Source organism: Agrilus planipennis, unplaced genomic scaffold, assembly GCF_000699045.2.
Source record: "Agrilus planipennis isolate EAB-ADULT unplaced genomic scaffold, Apla_2.0 scaffold174, whole genome shotgun sequence".
In the NCBI taxonomy this organism is placed as follows: domain Eukaryota; kingdom Metazoa; phylum Arthropoda; class Insecta; order Coleoptera; family Buprestidae; genus Agrilus; species Agrilus planipennis.
In genome coordinates, this window is record NW_020438963.1 from 445,391 (window position 1) to 459,926 (window position 14,536).

At 33.8% G+C, this 14,536-nt stretch overlaps 1 protein-coding gene across 6 annotated transcripts in view; it reads left to right on the forward strand.

The window, feature by feature from the left end:
• The window catches only part of LOC108739213 (sodium bicarbonate cotransporter 3), a 71,234-nt gene extending 57,173 nt beyond the window's left edge, over positions 1–14,061 (forward strand). For 3 of the 6 annotated variants that reach the window (XM_025975255.1, XM_025975254.1, XM_025975253.1), the window contains exons 4-10: positions 3,430–3,483; positions 4,796–5,266; positions 7,368–7,493; positions 10,545–11,623; positions 12,812–12,967; positions 13,023–13,172; positions 13,333–14,061. In XM_025975255.1, coding sequence (XP_025831040.1) covers positions 3,430–3,483; positions 4,796–5,266; positions 7,368–7,493; positions 10,545–11,623; positions 12,812–12,967; positions 13,023–13,172; positions 13,333–14,046 — 2,750 coding nt within the window. In that variant the 3' untranslated portion in view covers positions 14,047–14,061. Of the gene's footprint in view, positions 1–3,429; positions 3,484–4,795; positions 5,267–7,367; positions 7,494–10,009; positions 10,094–10,544; positions 11,624–12,811; positions 12,968–13,022; positions 13,173–13,332 lie in introns of all 6 variants that reach the window. The other 3 variants (XM_025975257.1, XM_025975256.1, XM_025975258.1) reach the window with 3 other exon arrangements.
• Positions 14,062–14,536: the final 475 nt, after the last annotated feature.

Below are 14,536 nucleotides of genomic sequence, written 5' to 3' on the forward strand. Positions count from 1 at the left end.
ATGAAAACCCAACATCTCGATATATGTATGTAGGTGCATAACCTCCAAGTTTTAAGGATTGGGGTTAATAACTCTCATGGCTTATGTATTTTGAGTAAGGGATCAGGTCACTATTACAATCCTGAAGATGGTAAACCTTCGGATATCTGTTTGCTGTTTGTTCCTGAAACATTCTAATAATATGATATAAAACAAAATTCATGCATTGAGCTTTCCCTTTCAAGATTGTAAAGATGTACTTGTGTTAAATACCTATGTTTTTCATGAAAAACTTTTTTAAAAAGCACCATTTATATTAGATACACTATTAGGCCTGAACTGAATCTATAATGTTTGCTACAAAAATACATAATAAGATTTTTATAATAAAAAGTAATATTAACAGATTAGAATTATAATTATTTCAGTTTTTATTGTGGTAAAATTTCAATTGGAATTCCAACTCAGGAATTAAATATGTATATGTAATTATTGTAAAAATCGTTGGTAGAAAATATTGATTTTACATATTTCGAAGAATTTACCCCCTAGTTTTATATATTTAACTGAGCAGACTGATGCCCCAGATATAAGTAAAAACACCAGCCTGAATCGAAGTGAGGAAAGCAAAATTGGGACAACAGAACCACGTCAAAGCTAAGAGGAGATATGATATTTATGATTTGAGTGAAGATGGAGAATGAGCATTTTGACCAAACAACAAACACACCAACTAAAAAATAGCGTAAGGAATAAATTTAAATCAGAAAACATCATCCATCGCGCCTGCAACGATTTGTGTGATCAGGTTTGGTTGTGTTGATTGATACTAAATGATAAATAAAGGAAAAACAAAACTGATGAGCTACGAAAACCTGAAAAAGAGAAAAGGTGAGACGGTTAGTATCATCGTATAAAAATATTAGGGTGAATAATGTAAAGATCTTACCGCTTTGATGCTGAAACAGAATTGGAGTTATATTAGTAAAATGTAAAACATATACATTGATTGTAAAGTATTAAGGTAGTAGTACTTCTTCTTTCAATACTTACGAAATTGAAGTATGAAGAATTTAATGGTTTATGATGTTTCTACTGAATTATTAAAAATTCACAATTCTGAATAATTAAATATTTCTGTGCATTAATCACTATCATCAAGTTCATCATTAAAAAAGGAACAGAATACCGACAAAATTAGACTGATTGTAAATGAATTAAAATAAAAAGAAAATTTGAAGTATTAATCGAAGTTTTTCAACATAATTTCAAGATTAAGAAAAACTTTTACTTTCCTTTCAGAAAGTATGATACATTATACTCCAACACTAGCACTTAACACTTCTACACTGCTATATACACTTGCTGAAAAAATATCAAACAGACTCAGTGAGTGGCAAGTATAGATACATAAATACATACAATAAATATATAAAAAAAAAATGTAAAATGTAGTGTAAATAAATGTGGAACACAACACCCAAATGGAAGTGTGGATCAGACCATTTATTGTAATCGAAATTTCCAATTTTCTCCATCTTCGAGCATGACCTCATCCAAAAGCATAACAGATTTGCATAGATATATAATACGGAGTAAAAAACCTGAACGAGCAGCTAATCATAATAATATAAAATCCAAATTAGAATCAAAGTTTGACATCACAGGCTCAGCACCTGCATACGTCGGTCCCTACCATATAACAACAAAAATTGATAATGGAACGACAGAGGAGCCCATAATACACCAAATTACAGTTTGTAATTTATCTTAAAGGGCGGAGCCACCAAATTAGCCCCACAGTAAAGAAAATCAAAATAGTAGTACATAAAAATAGATAAACTTGCCACTCAGGTCCATTTGAAACAATATTCATTAGTGACTTACTTTGAGACGTCGGCTAGACGTTTTCCTTAGAAGGGTTCTCCGAAACCTTTATCTATCCAGAGTCTCGGGTCTTCGTTCTTCCCCATTTGGGCTGGTTGTTGATGGAGAAGGACAACCATCGTATTTACTATTCCATAACAAGTACTTATAGGTCACAAACTTGAAAAGGCCTGAAACAAATAAAAAAGTAAAAGTAACAAATAACTTGGATTCAAGGCGTAAGACGTTATAGGCAATTGATCAATCGATAAGTCATAGTAATGTACTAGATGTTCTAGAACATATTAAAAATCGATGAATACAATTTTGTATAAAGTTGGAAAAGGTTATTTTTCTATATCATCGAAGTGTGGCTTCAGCATCTATATCAATCATCATCGATATTTTTTAACCAAACTCTCAGGATCGATTTATGTCAATATAAAATCAGTTTTGGCAAAAATTTGGAATAATTTTATTGATTCCATTATAGGAAGTGAGTGAGATACGAAAATCATTTATTAGGATTGAAAATATTAAATTTTAATTTACTTATTCTTAATACAGTAATCAAATAGTAATATTTTGTGTGAGTAAATTTTTTCCAAATCAATACCTGGCCTTCTTGTGTGCTTCTATTGAAGGTTAAGTTATGGTTGGGTAGAATGCCCTGATCAAATGTCAGATCATTGCAACCTTCATAAATCTTCAGAACATTACCCTTGCGAATCCTGTCAAAAAGGTAGTCTTAATAATTAAAATAATGCCATTATTAATACTGAGTAATTTAATGTCTGCAAAATCCTACGTTCGCAAACCTCACACAACTAAGTATATGTTTGGCGATTTTTAATAGTTTCAACATAGTACCTACTTAATTTCGTCATTTTTATTAATTTAACTTTCTTTTTCACGAGAGATTTCCCTAGGGGTGACTTAAATAAACTCGGTGACCACCTGAATTCTTCAGATTAGGTAACTGCCTGATCCACAAAACTACCTTTCGTAAGTCTAAGTAAAGATGCACAAAAAGAAGAATGAAATAATTCAAGCGTCCAACACAGTTTTTCATCCCAAAAATATAAAAATTTTAAACGAACTGTTAGAAAATACATAGGGATGCCAGATTGTCGGAGGAAATTAAACGAAACAAAAATAATATCATTGACTAAGTGTTAAACTCGACCTGTGTAACTAGAACTATACTAAATCACTATCTTGGTCTTCCAGTAGTAACAGATTGTTTTTTGATAATTTCAGTTTTAAAAATATTTATTAAATATCATAAAATATTAATCATAAAAAACACAGCAGTAAAATGGATGGTATTGAATAATTGGTCAAATGTATCAGCCACGATAGATGCAGTATTATTATTAGTGTCTTTTTTGCAAATAGAAATCCATAACGAATGGAAATAAAACTAATGTACCTAATTCAGGTCATTACAGGTTCTTCGTCATTGTTCCACCTGTATCATAACTGATTAGTGGAAATCTGCGCCAACATTTTACGAATATTAGAAAACAGTAGAAAACTGATTTTTTACATTTGCCGTTTGATTATTTAAACATTTATTTACAGAGTTACTTGGTACTAGACGTGGTCGTTTAAGCATTTCCGAAGATGGTGAAATTTGTAAGAATATGTAGTTTGAAGCATGATATGTCTATGATTTTGCTTTTTCAAATTATTTTTTTACAATCTCATCTCATTCTTATTAGTCTGTCTTACTGCAAACAAAAAATGTTCATTTCATTCAATGTTTTCACCTGTTTAAGTTTTTATCTACAAATAAAGAATAATGTTAATTATTATGAACTCGGTACCAGTCGCTTACTGCAAGGAATAACTGAAATTATTTTCACATAAAATTAATTTAGTCAATTTATGAAAAATAAATGAAAACTAAGTAGAATCAATCGTAATACCACAGCTAATTGAATCATTTGGTAATTACTTCATAGAAATGTTTAATTAATAATAATTGGCATACAGGAGAAGGTAGGTAGGTATTCTCCAAAAAAAACTGGAATTTCAAAAATGTTTCTCCTTCATTATTTCGCTAGGAATCCTGCACTAAAATAGTTTTATAGCTTTTGTAAACTTTTCATTTGTTGTTCATACTATTAGTGACCTTTATGTATCGATAAAGTAAGTTGAAACATTTGGATCAACTCTCATAATGTAGAAACAATTCCAGATGGTACTTCTAATGTATGAACTAATTCAGATAAAGAAGCGACATTTAATTATTAGACAAAACCTCGAACATTTCGCTCTTTGATTGAAGACTTTTTCAAGAAAATCGTCCAGACAAAAAATTAGGTACACAAGCATCTTATTACAGGAGAAACAATTAAATTTTAAAGTTTTTATGATTGCCTTTTTAAATTGCGTACTCTATTTTTTAACTCGACAATTTCCTTGAAAGAGCCCTCAATCAAAGGGTAAATTTTTCGAGCTTTATCTAATAAAAATTGTTTTTTTACCTGAAGGAGTTTATATGTATATTAATGGCACAAAGTTGATCGAAGAGATAATGGAAATCAATTTCATATCATTTTTATACTTCAATTAGACGTTTTATCAGTTAGCTTGATGAAAATACTTAGCCAACAAGGTTTTATTAAATAAATCAAATTAAAGTCGAGAAATTTTCATATACCGTATGCGAAAATACGAATCTTGGCATTGAGTTATAATATGTCGCTCGTAACTAGGTGTTGGGCGTTGTGTGAAGCTACACACACACGCACGTACGAATACGCAATTCATATAGAGTGTATACTTTGAGAGTTTCAATGTCAAGGTTCACACTTTTGCAAGCGGTGTACTCACAAGTCATCAACTTTAATGTAATTAAATCATACACGTACATAGGTGTTACATTATCGTGATTAAAAATTGTAGTTTTAATTTGTCGGTATCAGAATTGTTTACATTCCAGTTACCCCGCCCGCACAAAGAGTACAATTCATTCTTGGTGAAGACGTTGATGATGGCTCCAGTGAAACACATCCCTTATTTTCCGAAATGCTCGAGCTCATCGGCGATGGGGATGAGATGGAATGGAGGGAGACCGCCAGATGGATAAAGTTCGAAGAAGTGGTTGAAGAAGGAGGAAATCGGTGGTCAAAACCTCACGTAGCCACATTATCATTACATTCCTTATTCGAATTGAGAAGTCTAGTTTTAAATGGTTCCATAATTTTGGATATGGAAGCGAAAACTCTAGAAGAAATAGCAGATCTAGTCACAGATAATTTTATAAGCAAAGGAACTATTACTGAAGAAATCAAAGATAAAGTAAAGGAAATCCTTTTGAAAAGAATCAGGCATCAGCATCAGTGCAAGGGACATGTGCTTCACATTATCAGATCATTGACAGAAATTGGCAAAAACCACTCTACCTCAAGAAGTAAGTAAAATGTTTATACTGTATTAAAAAACAATTCTTCTGATTTATAAACGCCGTGAAAAGTACATTATTTACACAGGACCTACCTATTCACTCTAAAAAGATAAGCACCTAAAACGAGGGTAGAGTACAATTCTTAAACTTCAAAGAAATACATTTATTTTCCACATAGTCACCGTTAAGAGTAACGCATTTTTCCCAACGTGAAAAGTCTCCTTGATAGCTATCTTTACTTCATCTATCGAGGTGTAACGATTACATTTGAGGCCTCTCTTGAGTAGAAGAAAAAATAAAAATCGCAAGGCGCAAAATCGGGAGAGTAAGGGAGGTGTGGAATCGTTTTAAACGCGCGAGTGTGGACGAGAGATGTTTCTAAAACACTTCTGACATCAAATTATATTAGAGATATGACAAAGCTGTTCCAAACTCCTAGCGCGCAACTTAAACTGCTCCTCAAAACCTGAAGTTTGAACTGATCCCACACCCTCCTTACTTTCCTGATCGTGCATCCTGTGATTTTTATTTTTCTTCTCTACTTAAGGGTAATTATTACACCTCGGACGATGAGGTGAAAGCAGTTATTAGGGTTCGAGAAAGGAAGTCGGAAGAAGAAGAAGTGAATGAAAAAACTTATTACGCGTTAGGGGAAATTACTCTTAACGGTGTCAATTAAATACAGAAATAAAGCACAAAAATTGTTCAGTAAGTAAGTATTTCAAATTACAAAATTAAAACAAATAAAGAAAATAAATGTTTGTTTTATAATAAGAAAAGTCTTTTACCTATACTTAGGAACAATATAAGATATGCTGTTAATCACAAATTAAATCGGTAAACGTTAATTAAATTTATCAACTACTCAGATATAACTAATTTTAAACTGTTTGCTTTATGTTCTTCACACAGGTATTAGAATTTTTTGTAGCCTAGTTACAATGTTATTTTTGCTACTACAATAACTTTGCGTGACTAAACCAAAGAAACGTTGAAGTCAATATTTCTGAACTAATTTATGTGACTCGCAGAGAAGTCGTTATTAAGGTAATTCCCGAAGTCATCAGGGTGTAATAAATACATATATAAAGGTGATAAAATGGGCTTGTACAAATTGTAGGTATAGGGCCTTTCTCCTTTACACCAGGGCTGCGGCCTAAGCCACTTCATTCTTTGTAAAAAGTTCTACAAAATTCGTATTCATTATTTTTTCTTTAACCTTTCGATCCTTTGGGTAATGTATTGTTATTGAGATTTCAACAATAAACAAATTAAAGTTCTTAAAATGCAAACAGCATGATAGGTCATGTAGAGGTATTTCAAAATCTCATGGGCCGCGAGATGTGCGAGGAGCAGACATTATTGCATTCATATTGTACGATTCAAAAACATTGATTTGGGTTACCCATATGGAAATTGAAATCTACAACTACGTGGCCTGTGGCTCACTCATGGTCCATGCAAGCCCGAGATAAAAATATTCAGTCTTTCAGAGTCTCTGAAAGCAAGACTCGAATCTCCGTCTCTCATCGAGTCTCTCTGGTGTCGCTGAGAGAGACTGTGGAGAGACTGTCAAAAAAACTGTTTAGCGTCTCTGAACGAGAGACTCGAGTAGCTCATAGAGAGATCCTCATTTCGTATCCAGTCTCTGAACGAGAGACTCGAGTAGCTCATAGAGAGATCCTCATTGCGTATCGAGTCTCTGAACGAGAGACTCGAATCTCTGAACGAGAGACTCGAATCTCTGAACGAGAGACTCGAATCTCTGAACGAGAGACTCGAATCTCTGAACGAGAGACTCGAATCTTTGAACGAGAGACTCGAATCTCTGAATTAACAATTTTATCGTTTAAGTCTCTCATACAGAGACTGTGAGAGATCCATAAAAGCACCTAGGCAATAACTGAGATTCTGTGAAAGACTGTGAGAGTCGCTCTCAGAGACGCTGAAAGACTGAAAAAATTTTTGTCTAGGAAGTTGGCTTCAACTCTACTTAAAATGCTTGTCACAATATAATAATGTATTCGGCTACTTCTACTTGCAATCATTAAAGCGAAAACCGAAACAGTTCGCAAAAGATTATCTCAAGATTAGGAATCCTTTTTAGGTGGCTGCTTGCCTCTTACACGACGTTCATCCACTAAAAAGAAACGGAAAAACGCTACTCCAAGCGAAACAGTTGTTAGAACTGATTCCAGTCATAAACGAAACGGTTCTTATGTTTCTCTCACAGGTCAGACACAAAAACAATTATTATTAATGTGGTGGTGGATTATCAGCTTCTAACAAATTAACCCAGGTGCTGGTGATGGTACTAACTAATATTGCAGACTAACTATTTTGGCTTACAGGAGTTCTCTTATCTGATGAAAATTTATAAAATATTATGTTTGGATACTGTAAAGATACAAGCAATTGTGTCATCAGAATCAGAACATTCTGTACAACTTTTAACTATTTAATGCTGTCTATACGTCTTAAAGCATAACTATGTTAACTGTAGCAGTACCTATTAACATTTCATTCAGTTTATGGAATTTCATAAATGATTCAATTCATTCATAATTGTAATGAAAAACATGTGCGCGAACCCACTCATGAAATGCGTACTACATTAATAATATCTAGCCTAATGGAAAAACTACAAAAAATAGATGGAGAGTGTTTCAAGATAATTAAGTCTGCACAATGAAAAATGCGTACATGAGCTCATTTTTCATATCTCTAACATTCATACATAATTATCCTTTGTATCCTTATTTTCTGTGTACGCAGTTTTTTCAGATAATCATTGCTTCCTGCTAAGAATTGTTAATGAAAACTCAAATAACCTAACATAGATTGTTTTCCATCATTATATAGCGAAGTTTTATTTAAAGAAACTAAATTTACTTCTACACCCTGCGTATGACTATTTACGGTTTCTCAAGGGTGATTCTTAACTACATGTTCGTTTTCATGCTTCAGGAATCGATTATATACGTCTTTTGAAAAACGTCTCAGAATGTTTTTCTGAAAGTGCTCTCATTTTTAATATTTGATGTTTCTTCATTTTTTTTAAACTTTTGACATGAAAAAGTCTATCTATCAGATTCATAATAAGTATATATCCGCACTCGACCAAATCCTTAAAAATTCAACAAATAAATACTCAAATCTATTATTTATATAACAAGTAGTACTAAGCATAAGAATTTTATGAAAGCCATATTTTTTATTTCACGTCTAGAGGCATAAATTTCAACCCCATATGTGTCTATTGGACCGTAAGAAAGACCTTGAAAACCAATAAAAAAGTTGTTTAAATTGATAAATATCGAATTTTTATACACATACTAGGAACTTTATATCAGTTTTCTTAGGTTTGTACCAATCTAATTATTAAACGTGTTTTTCTCAAAAGGAAACATTTTTCTCTACAAAACGAGGGACACAACTTTTCGATTGGTCTGATTCAATCAGCAGAAATTTGGTAAATATTATTATCGGAATTTTTTTCCTACTTTCGTTCTGCGAAAATGGTAAGACAGTATAAAGTTAATGAAGTATCACTTATTCTCAAACGCTACTTCTCACCTAAACCCTTACTTATTCGAGAAACCATAAACTTGTGCCGTTTTCGCCCGATCTATATTTAATTTTATAAATTGACCTAAAAAAAAGTAATGTAGATGTAAACAGAAGTCGAATAAGCATTTCGAAAACTTTGAAAATGTTATAAAATCAATCGTGTTTTATTTTATTTTGCATTCTTTACTAGGAAAATTTTTTTCACAGTAGGTGCGTTACAATCAATTACATTTGCTATGTTGATGAGATCGCACTAGAATTTTTATAAAGCAACTTTTGAGAATTTTCAATTTTTTTATTTGCTCTTGAGTTCTTTGGATGTTGATGTAGACAGGCTTTTGCACAGGTAGGTACCTACCTAATACAATTTCCTTCCAAATGAATGACCTCGACCTTTCGTGTTGCGAATTCCGCTATGCAGAAAAGTACTAGGGCAATTTACGGTAATTGATCGCAATGCGAATTACAGTTAATTTCGGTGTAAATTGACTTGCGAGTCTATTTTCGAATTAGGGCCTATTTCGAATAAAATTACCATTAACACTATTGGCTACTTTACAAATCCATGAGCAATTTCACGATCCAATTTTAACGAATTTCGAAAACAAATGCTTGAAAGAGTTAATCTAGAAATTTCGTTTACAAAAGGAGTTAAAAAGTAACAGCGTTAAATATAAAACTTGTTATGGACAAATAAAGCCTTCAATAAGTAATTTGTAAAGGTAAAAAATCCCCAATTAAGTACCGACCTATTTTCTACCGAGGGCTGACATTTCTTTTGGTTGGACCCAAAATGGCGAATGGCAATAATGCAAAAAATTTTTATTCCACTAAACATTAATGTTTCGTATTATTATATGTGCATATAGGTTATAGTTAGTATTATTTCGCAGCGGAATACGTAACTCACATGAAGAATTTCTCAACGTGGTGTACCATCAGCAACCAGCATCAACAAGAGCAAAAAGGTCAGATCCAGGACTGTATTATCAACTATTTCGTTATATGATCTATTCCCAACTCTAGCACACACTTTTTACACTTGCACCCACGATTGTAACTTCTTGTGACTCCTCTTCGTATTGAAACCGATTTTTTTTACTTTCCCTTAAAACTATGTTACGAGTAACAGATTTATATGTATGTACGTATGGACTCAGGTGTATGTTTGTATTGCAGTTGAAGATCATTCACATTCATTTTCGTTCGGATACACCGGAAAAACACCCGAATTTGGAAAATTTCTTACGGTCCACAGCCAGGGTAAAACAATTAAATCAGATAAACATATGTGTACTTGCTGTTGTCATGGTTGGCTGTGAAGAAAAATTAAATTTCATCACAGCCATTCATAATTTTTCAATCCTTTACATTACGTAGCGAGCTCGCATGCTGTGTGTAAAACATCCAAGTTTTTGTTTTTTTTTTTAATTTTGTCAGTTAATCATACATAGGTATATTTCCAAGTGGTATCATAACATGCATCCATTATCAGTAACTAATATAATTTCTGACTTATTTTCACTTTTACTATCTAATTGCAGTTAAAATAAAAAGGTTTGTTCGGTATAAATCATTCATAAATGTAGTCAGTTAGTATTTGATAATTGGCTTGCTTTTACCATTAACCATTAAAGTTTTTGCTTGTTTGGTGTGCTTAAAATTATTCCAATTTTATGCAGCGTTTGGCATAAAACGAAATTCTTTTTTGTAGTAGGTGGCGATAAATCGGAGGGTTTGACAAAGAGCACGAGTGCTACGTCAATCCACCGAAATCACAGCACTGGCGACCTGGGTTCAATGAACGGGGATATTGTCCATCACAATCTTCAGTTTATGCGTAAAATACCGCCAGGTTCGGAAGCAAGTAACATTCTTGTCGGCGAGGTGGACTTTTTAGAAAAACCCCTCGCCGCATTTCTTCGTCTAAACACGTCCGCAGTGGTGGGCGATCTTACAGAAGTTCCCGTTCCAACACGGTTTATTTTCGTCCTTCTCTATCCTCCAGCAATGAATTCAGGATACCACGAAGTTGGAAGGGCTATGGCAACCTTAATGTCGGACGAGGTATTCCACGAAGTCGCTTACAAAGCAAAAAACAGGAACCACCTCCTAGCCGGCATAGACGAATTTTTAGATGCGGTTACTGTCCTTCCACCTGCCGAATGGGATCCTGCGATTCGAATAGAACCTCCAGCAGCCATTCCGTCTCAAGATGTTCGAAAGAAACCTCCACCCGAGAAACCTCCAGCTGAAATCGATGAAGAAGACGAAGAAGAGAGGTACAGAGAAGAGAACGGTTTATCGAGAACCGGAAAACTGTTTGGCGGACTGCAAAACGACATTAAAAGAAAATTGCCATGGTATTTGTCTGATTTTAAAGACGCTTTATCTTTACAATGTGTTGCCACATGGATATTTTTGTATTTTGCTTGTCTGTCTCCTATAATTACATTCGGAGGATTACTCTCTGAAGCCACAGGCAAAAATATGGCTGCCATGGAATCGCTTGTGTCTGGTTTCGTTTGCGGCATCGTCTATGGATTCTTTTCTGGTCAACCTTTGACCATATTGGGATCCACTGGGCCAGTATTAGTGTTTGAAACGATTGTCTATGATTTTTGTTTACGAATCGGATGGGACTATATGTCGCTGCGTTTCTGGATAGGAACATGGATTTCAGTTATTCTGTTCATCCTAGTGGCTACTGACGCCAGCGCATCCGTGTGCTATATTACGAGGTTTACTGAAGAAAACTTTGCAACTCTGATAGCCTTTATTTTTATTTATAAGGTACGAAACATAATATCATAAAGTGGTTGAAGTTTTTTATTTCTGAAACTTCAAACGTTCACAGTTGTATGAGTAAAATAAAACCGCGGCAAAGACTGTGATGATTATTTATTGTTTTAGGCAATCAAATAATGCAGTTGCAGTTTCGTTATATTTACAGACTTTTGATAAATTGATTATTTCCAACTTTTAAAAAGTAACTGATTAATTTTTTCGTTTCATTTTTACGTGCTCCTAATCGATTAAGTAAAAAAATCGATTTTTCTGATTAATCACATTATCGATTATTTTCACATAACTATTTTTTCAATTTAGGATATATTTACATGTTCCTATTTAGCAATTCTAAATAATAATTAATATTTAGTAATTGTAACAATTTAGAACATAAAAGCATCTTTATTACTTACAAAATAAAATTATTTTATTTTAAAAGGCTTTAGACGCCCTCAATAGAACTAATTCAATAATTAGCAAGAATTTTAAAGTTGTTTTTACATACGTCTTTTAGAAATGGTCTCACTATCTCTAAGAGACCTTTCACACGGATTACTTTTTCTAGCGCTTCTGAAGCGTCACAGTTGCACGATTTTTGTTGTTGCACTTTACTAAGAAATAAATTTAGTTAAGGTAACGGTTCCACACTGGCGTATTTTTAGTAGTGCGAAAGACAGATAATGGACAATGTCGATGTCGAAAATTTCATAATCTCAAAGACTGCATTTGGAATAGCTGCAATACAGACTATATAAGGTAAAGCATGGGAAGAAGAAATATATATTTCGATATAAATCTTGGAAAGATATATAGAAATCCTTTTATCAATCGATTGCTGTTGTAAGGATCGACCCAATATTTCCGATTCTTTATATTTTTCTTTTTTTAATTTATCAGAAGCGCTCCTCTTCGTCTTCCTTCTGCGACTTCATTTTAATAACTGTTAAATTTGAAATAGTTCATTACTAAATCGGCCGCAAAAAATCGGTCTTTGTACATACGAACTAGCAACTGTCACACTACTGTAACACAACTAGAGCGCTACAAAATGCAGCTAGTGTGAAAAGGCTCTTAGTCTTGGTCTTGTTACCTAATCCTTTATTTTTTGATAAGAACCATGACAGACCAGTTTTATTGTACTAAGTACTATCAACTTTGTTTCCATGTATGAAGTATTTGCTTTTATTCTAGTCAGTGGAAAATGTCTTTTCAATTGGTAAAAGATACCCGATCAATACTAGCGGATTTACAAATATACCATCTAAATGTTATTGCATTCCAAACGAAATTGCTCAACAAGGACACCCTGAAATGGACTGGTCACATTTTAATAGGACAACGTGCCTTGTAAGTCCATGAGAAAGCATCGTAATTCTTTATTTGATTTATGTCGTACTTTCAGAGCTATAACGGCACGTTGGTGGGAGAGGGCTGTTCTACATCTGAATATGTTCCAGATGTGTTCCTAATGTCAATTCTTTTGTATATTGGAACCTTCTTACTATCCGTTGTACTGAAAGATTTTAAAAACGCCTTATTTTTTCCTGCAAAGGTAAATATTTTTAAGTAACCCTTTTTTTTGTGATTTTTAACGTTGAAGACTTTTGGAATTATATTTAGAACCACCAAAGAATGAGGTTTATACAAAAATCCAGCTTTCCCCGATTTTTTTGTTGTGCAGTGTCTCATTCGCGTTTTATTTGAAATTGTAGGTACGACAGTTTGTCAGTGATTTTGCCGTAATAATAGCAATCTTTTCAATGTCATTTTTGGACTTCAAAGTAAACATCCCAACCCCGAAACTTGAAGTACCGAAGGAATTTAAACCCACTTTGAGTACAAGAGGTTGGGTGATACCGCCGTTCAATGGGAACCCAATATACACTGCCCTCTTGGCACTTTTGCCAGCTCTCCTTGGCACCATCCTGATATTCATGGATCAACAAATTTCGGCTGTTATTATTAACAGGAAAGAGAACAAACTGAAAAAGGGTTGCGGATATCACTTGGACCTGTTCGTTTTGGCAATTCTCATTGAAATATGCAGTCTGATGGGATTACCGTGGTTCGTTGCAGCAACTGTCCTGTCAATCAATCACGTTAATTCGTTAAAGTTGGAATCTGAATGTGCGGCTCCCGGGGAGAAGCCGCAGTTCCTCGGAGTGAGAGAACAAAGAGTAACGCACATATTAATATTTTTAACAATTGGCCTGTCAGTGTTCCTAACACCAATTCTAAAACATATTCCTATGCCAGTATTATTCGGAGTATTTTTGTATATGGGAGTCTCGTCACTAAAAGGACTACAATTCTTCGACAGAATCCTGATCATGTTCATGCCACCGAAGTATCAACCAGATTATATGTTTTTACGACAGGTAAATATTATAATTGTAATATTAGAATCGGACCATAAATCGTTGTAACTTACCTACTAGCATGAAAACGTCGGTTAGCTCGGTTTATTACCCAGGTCAAAATTATGGATCGTTTAGGATTATGTAATGACTCCATAATAATAATAACATGAATAATGAACCAGTAGCAAGGGAGGAACAAGAAGAGAAACATCAAATTTATAGATAGGAGACGAAAATTAGAAGAAGTGACTGATTTTAAGTATCTAAGTCAGATAAGTCAGAACGGAAGGAGTAGTAGGGATATAAAGCATAGGATAGCTCAGGGTGGTGTCGCCTTCAATAAAAAGAAGTCACTTCTATGCTCGCGAACTGAATTCAGAAATTCGAAAAAGATTGTTAAAAGTGTATGTTTGGAGCGCGGCGCTGTACGGGTGCGAAACATAGACGGTGGGAGGGGTTGAAAAGAAAAGGTTAGAAGCGTTCGAAATGAGGTGTTACAAGGGAATGATGAGGATACTGTCGATAGAGAAGGTTAGAAATGAAGAGGAATTAAAAA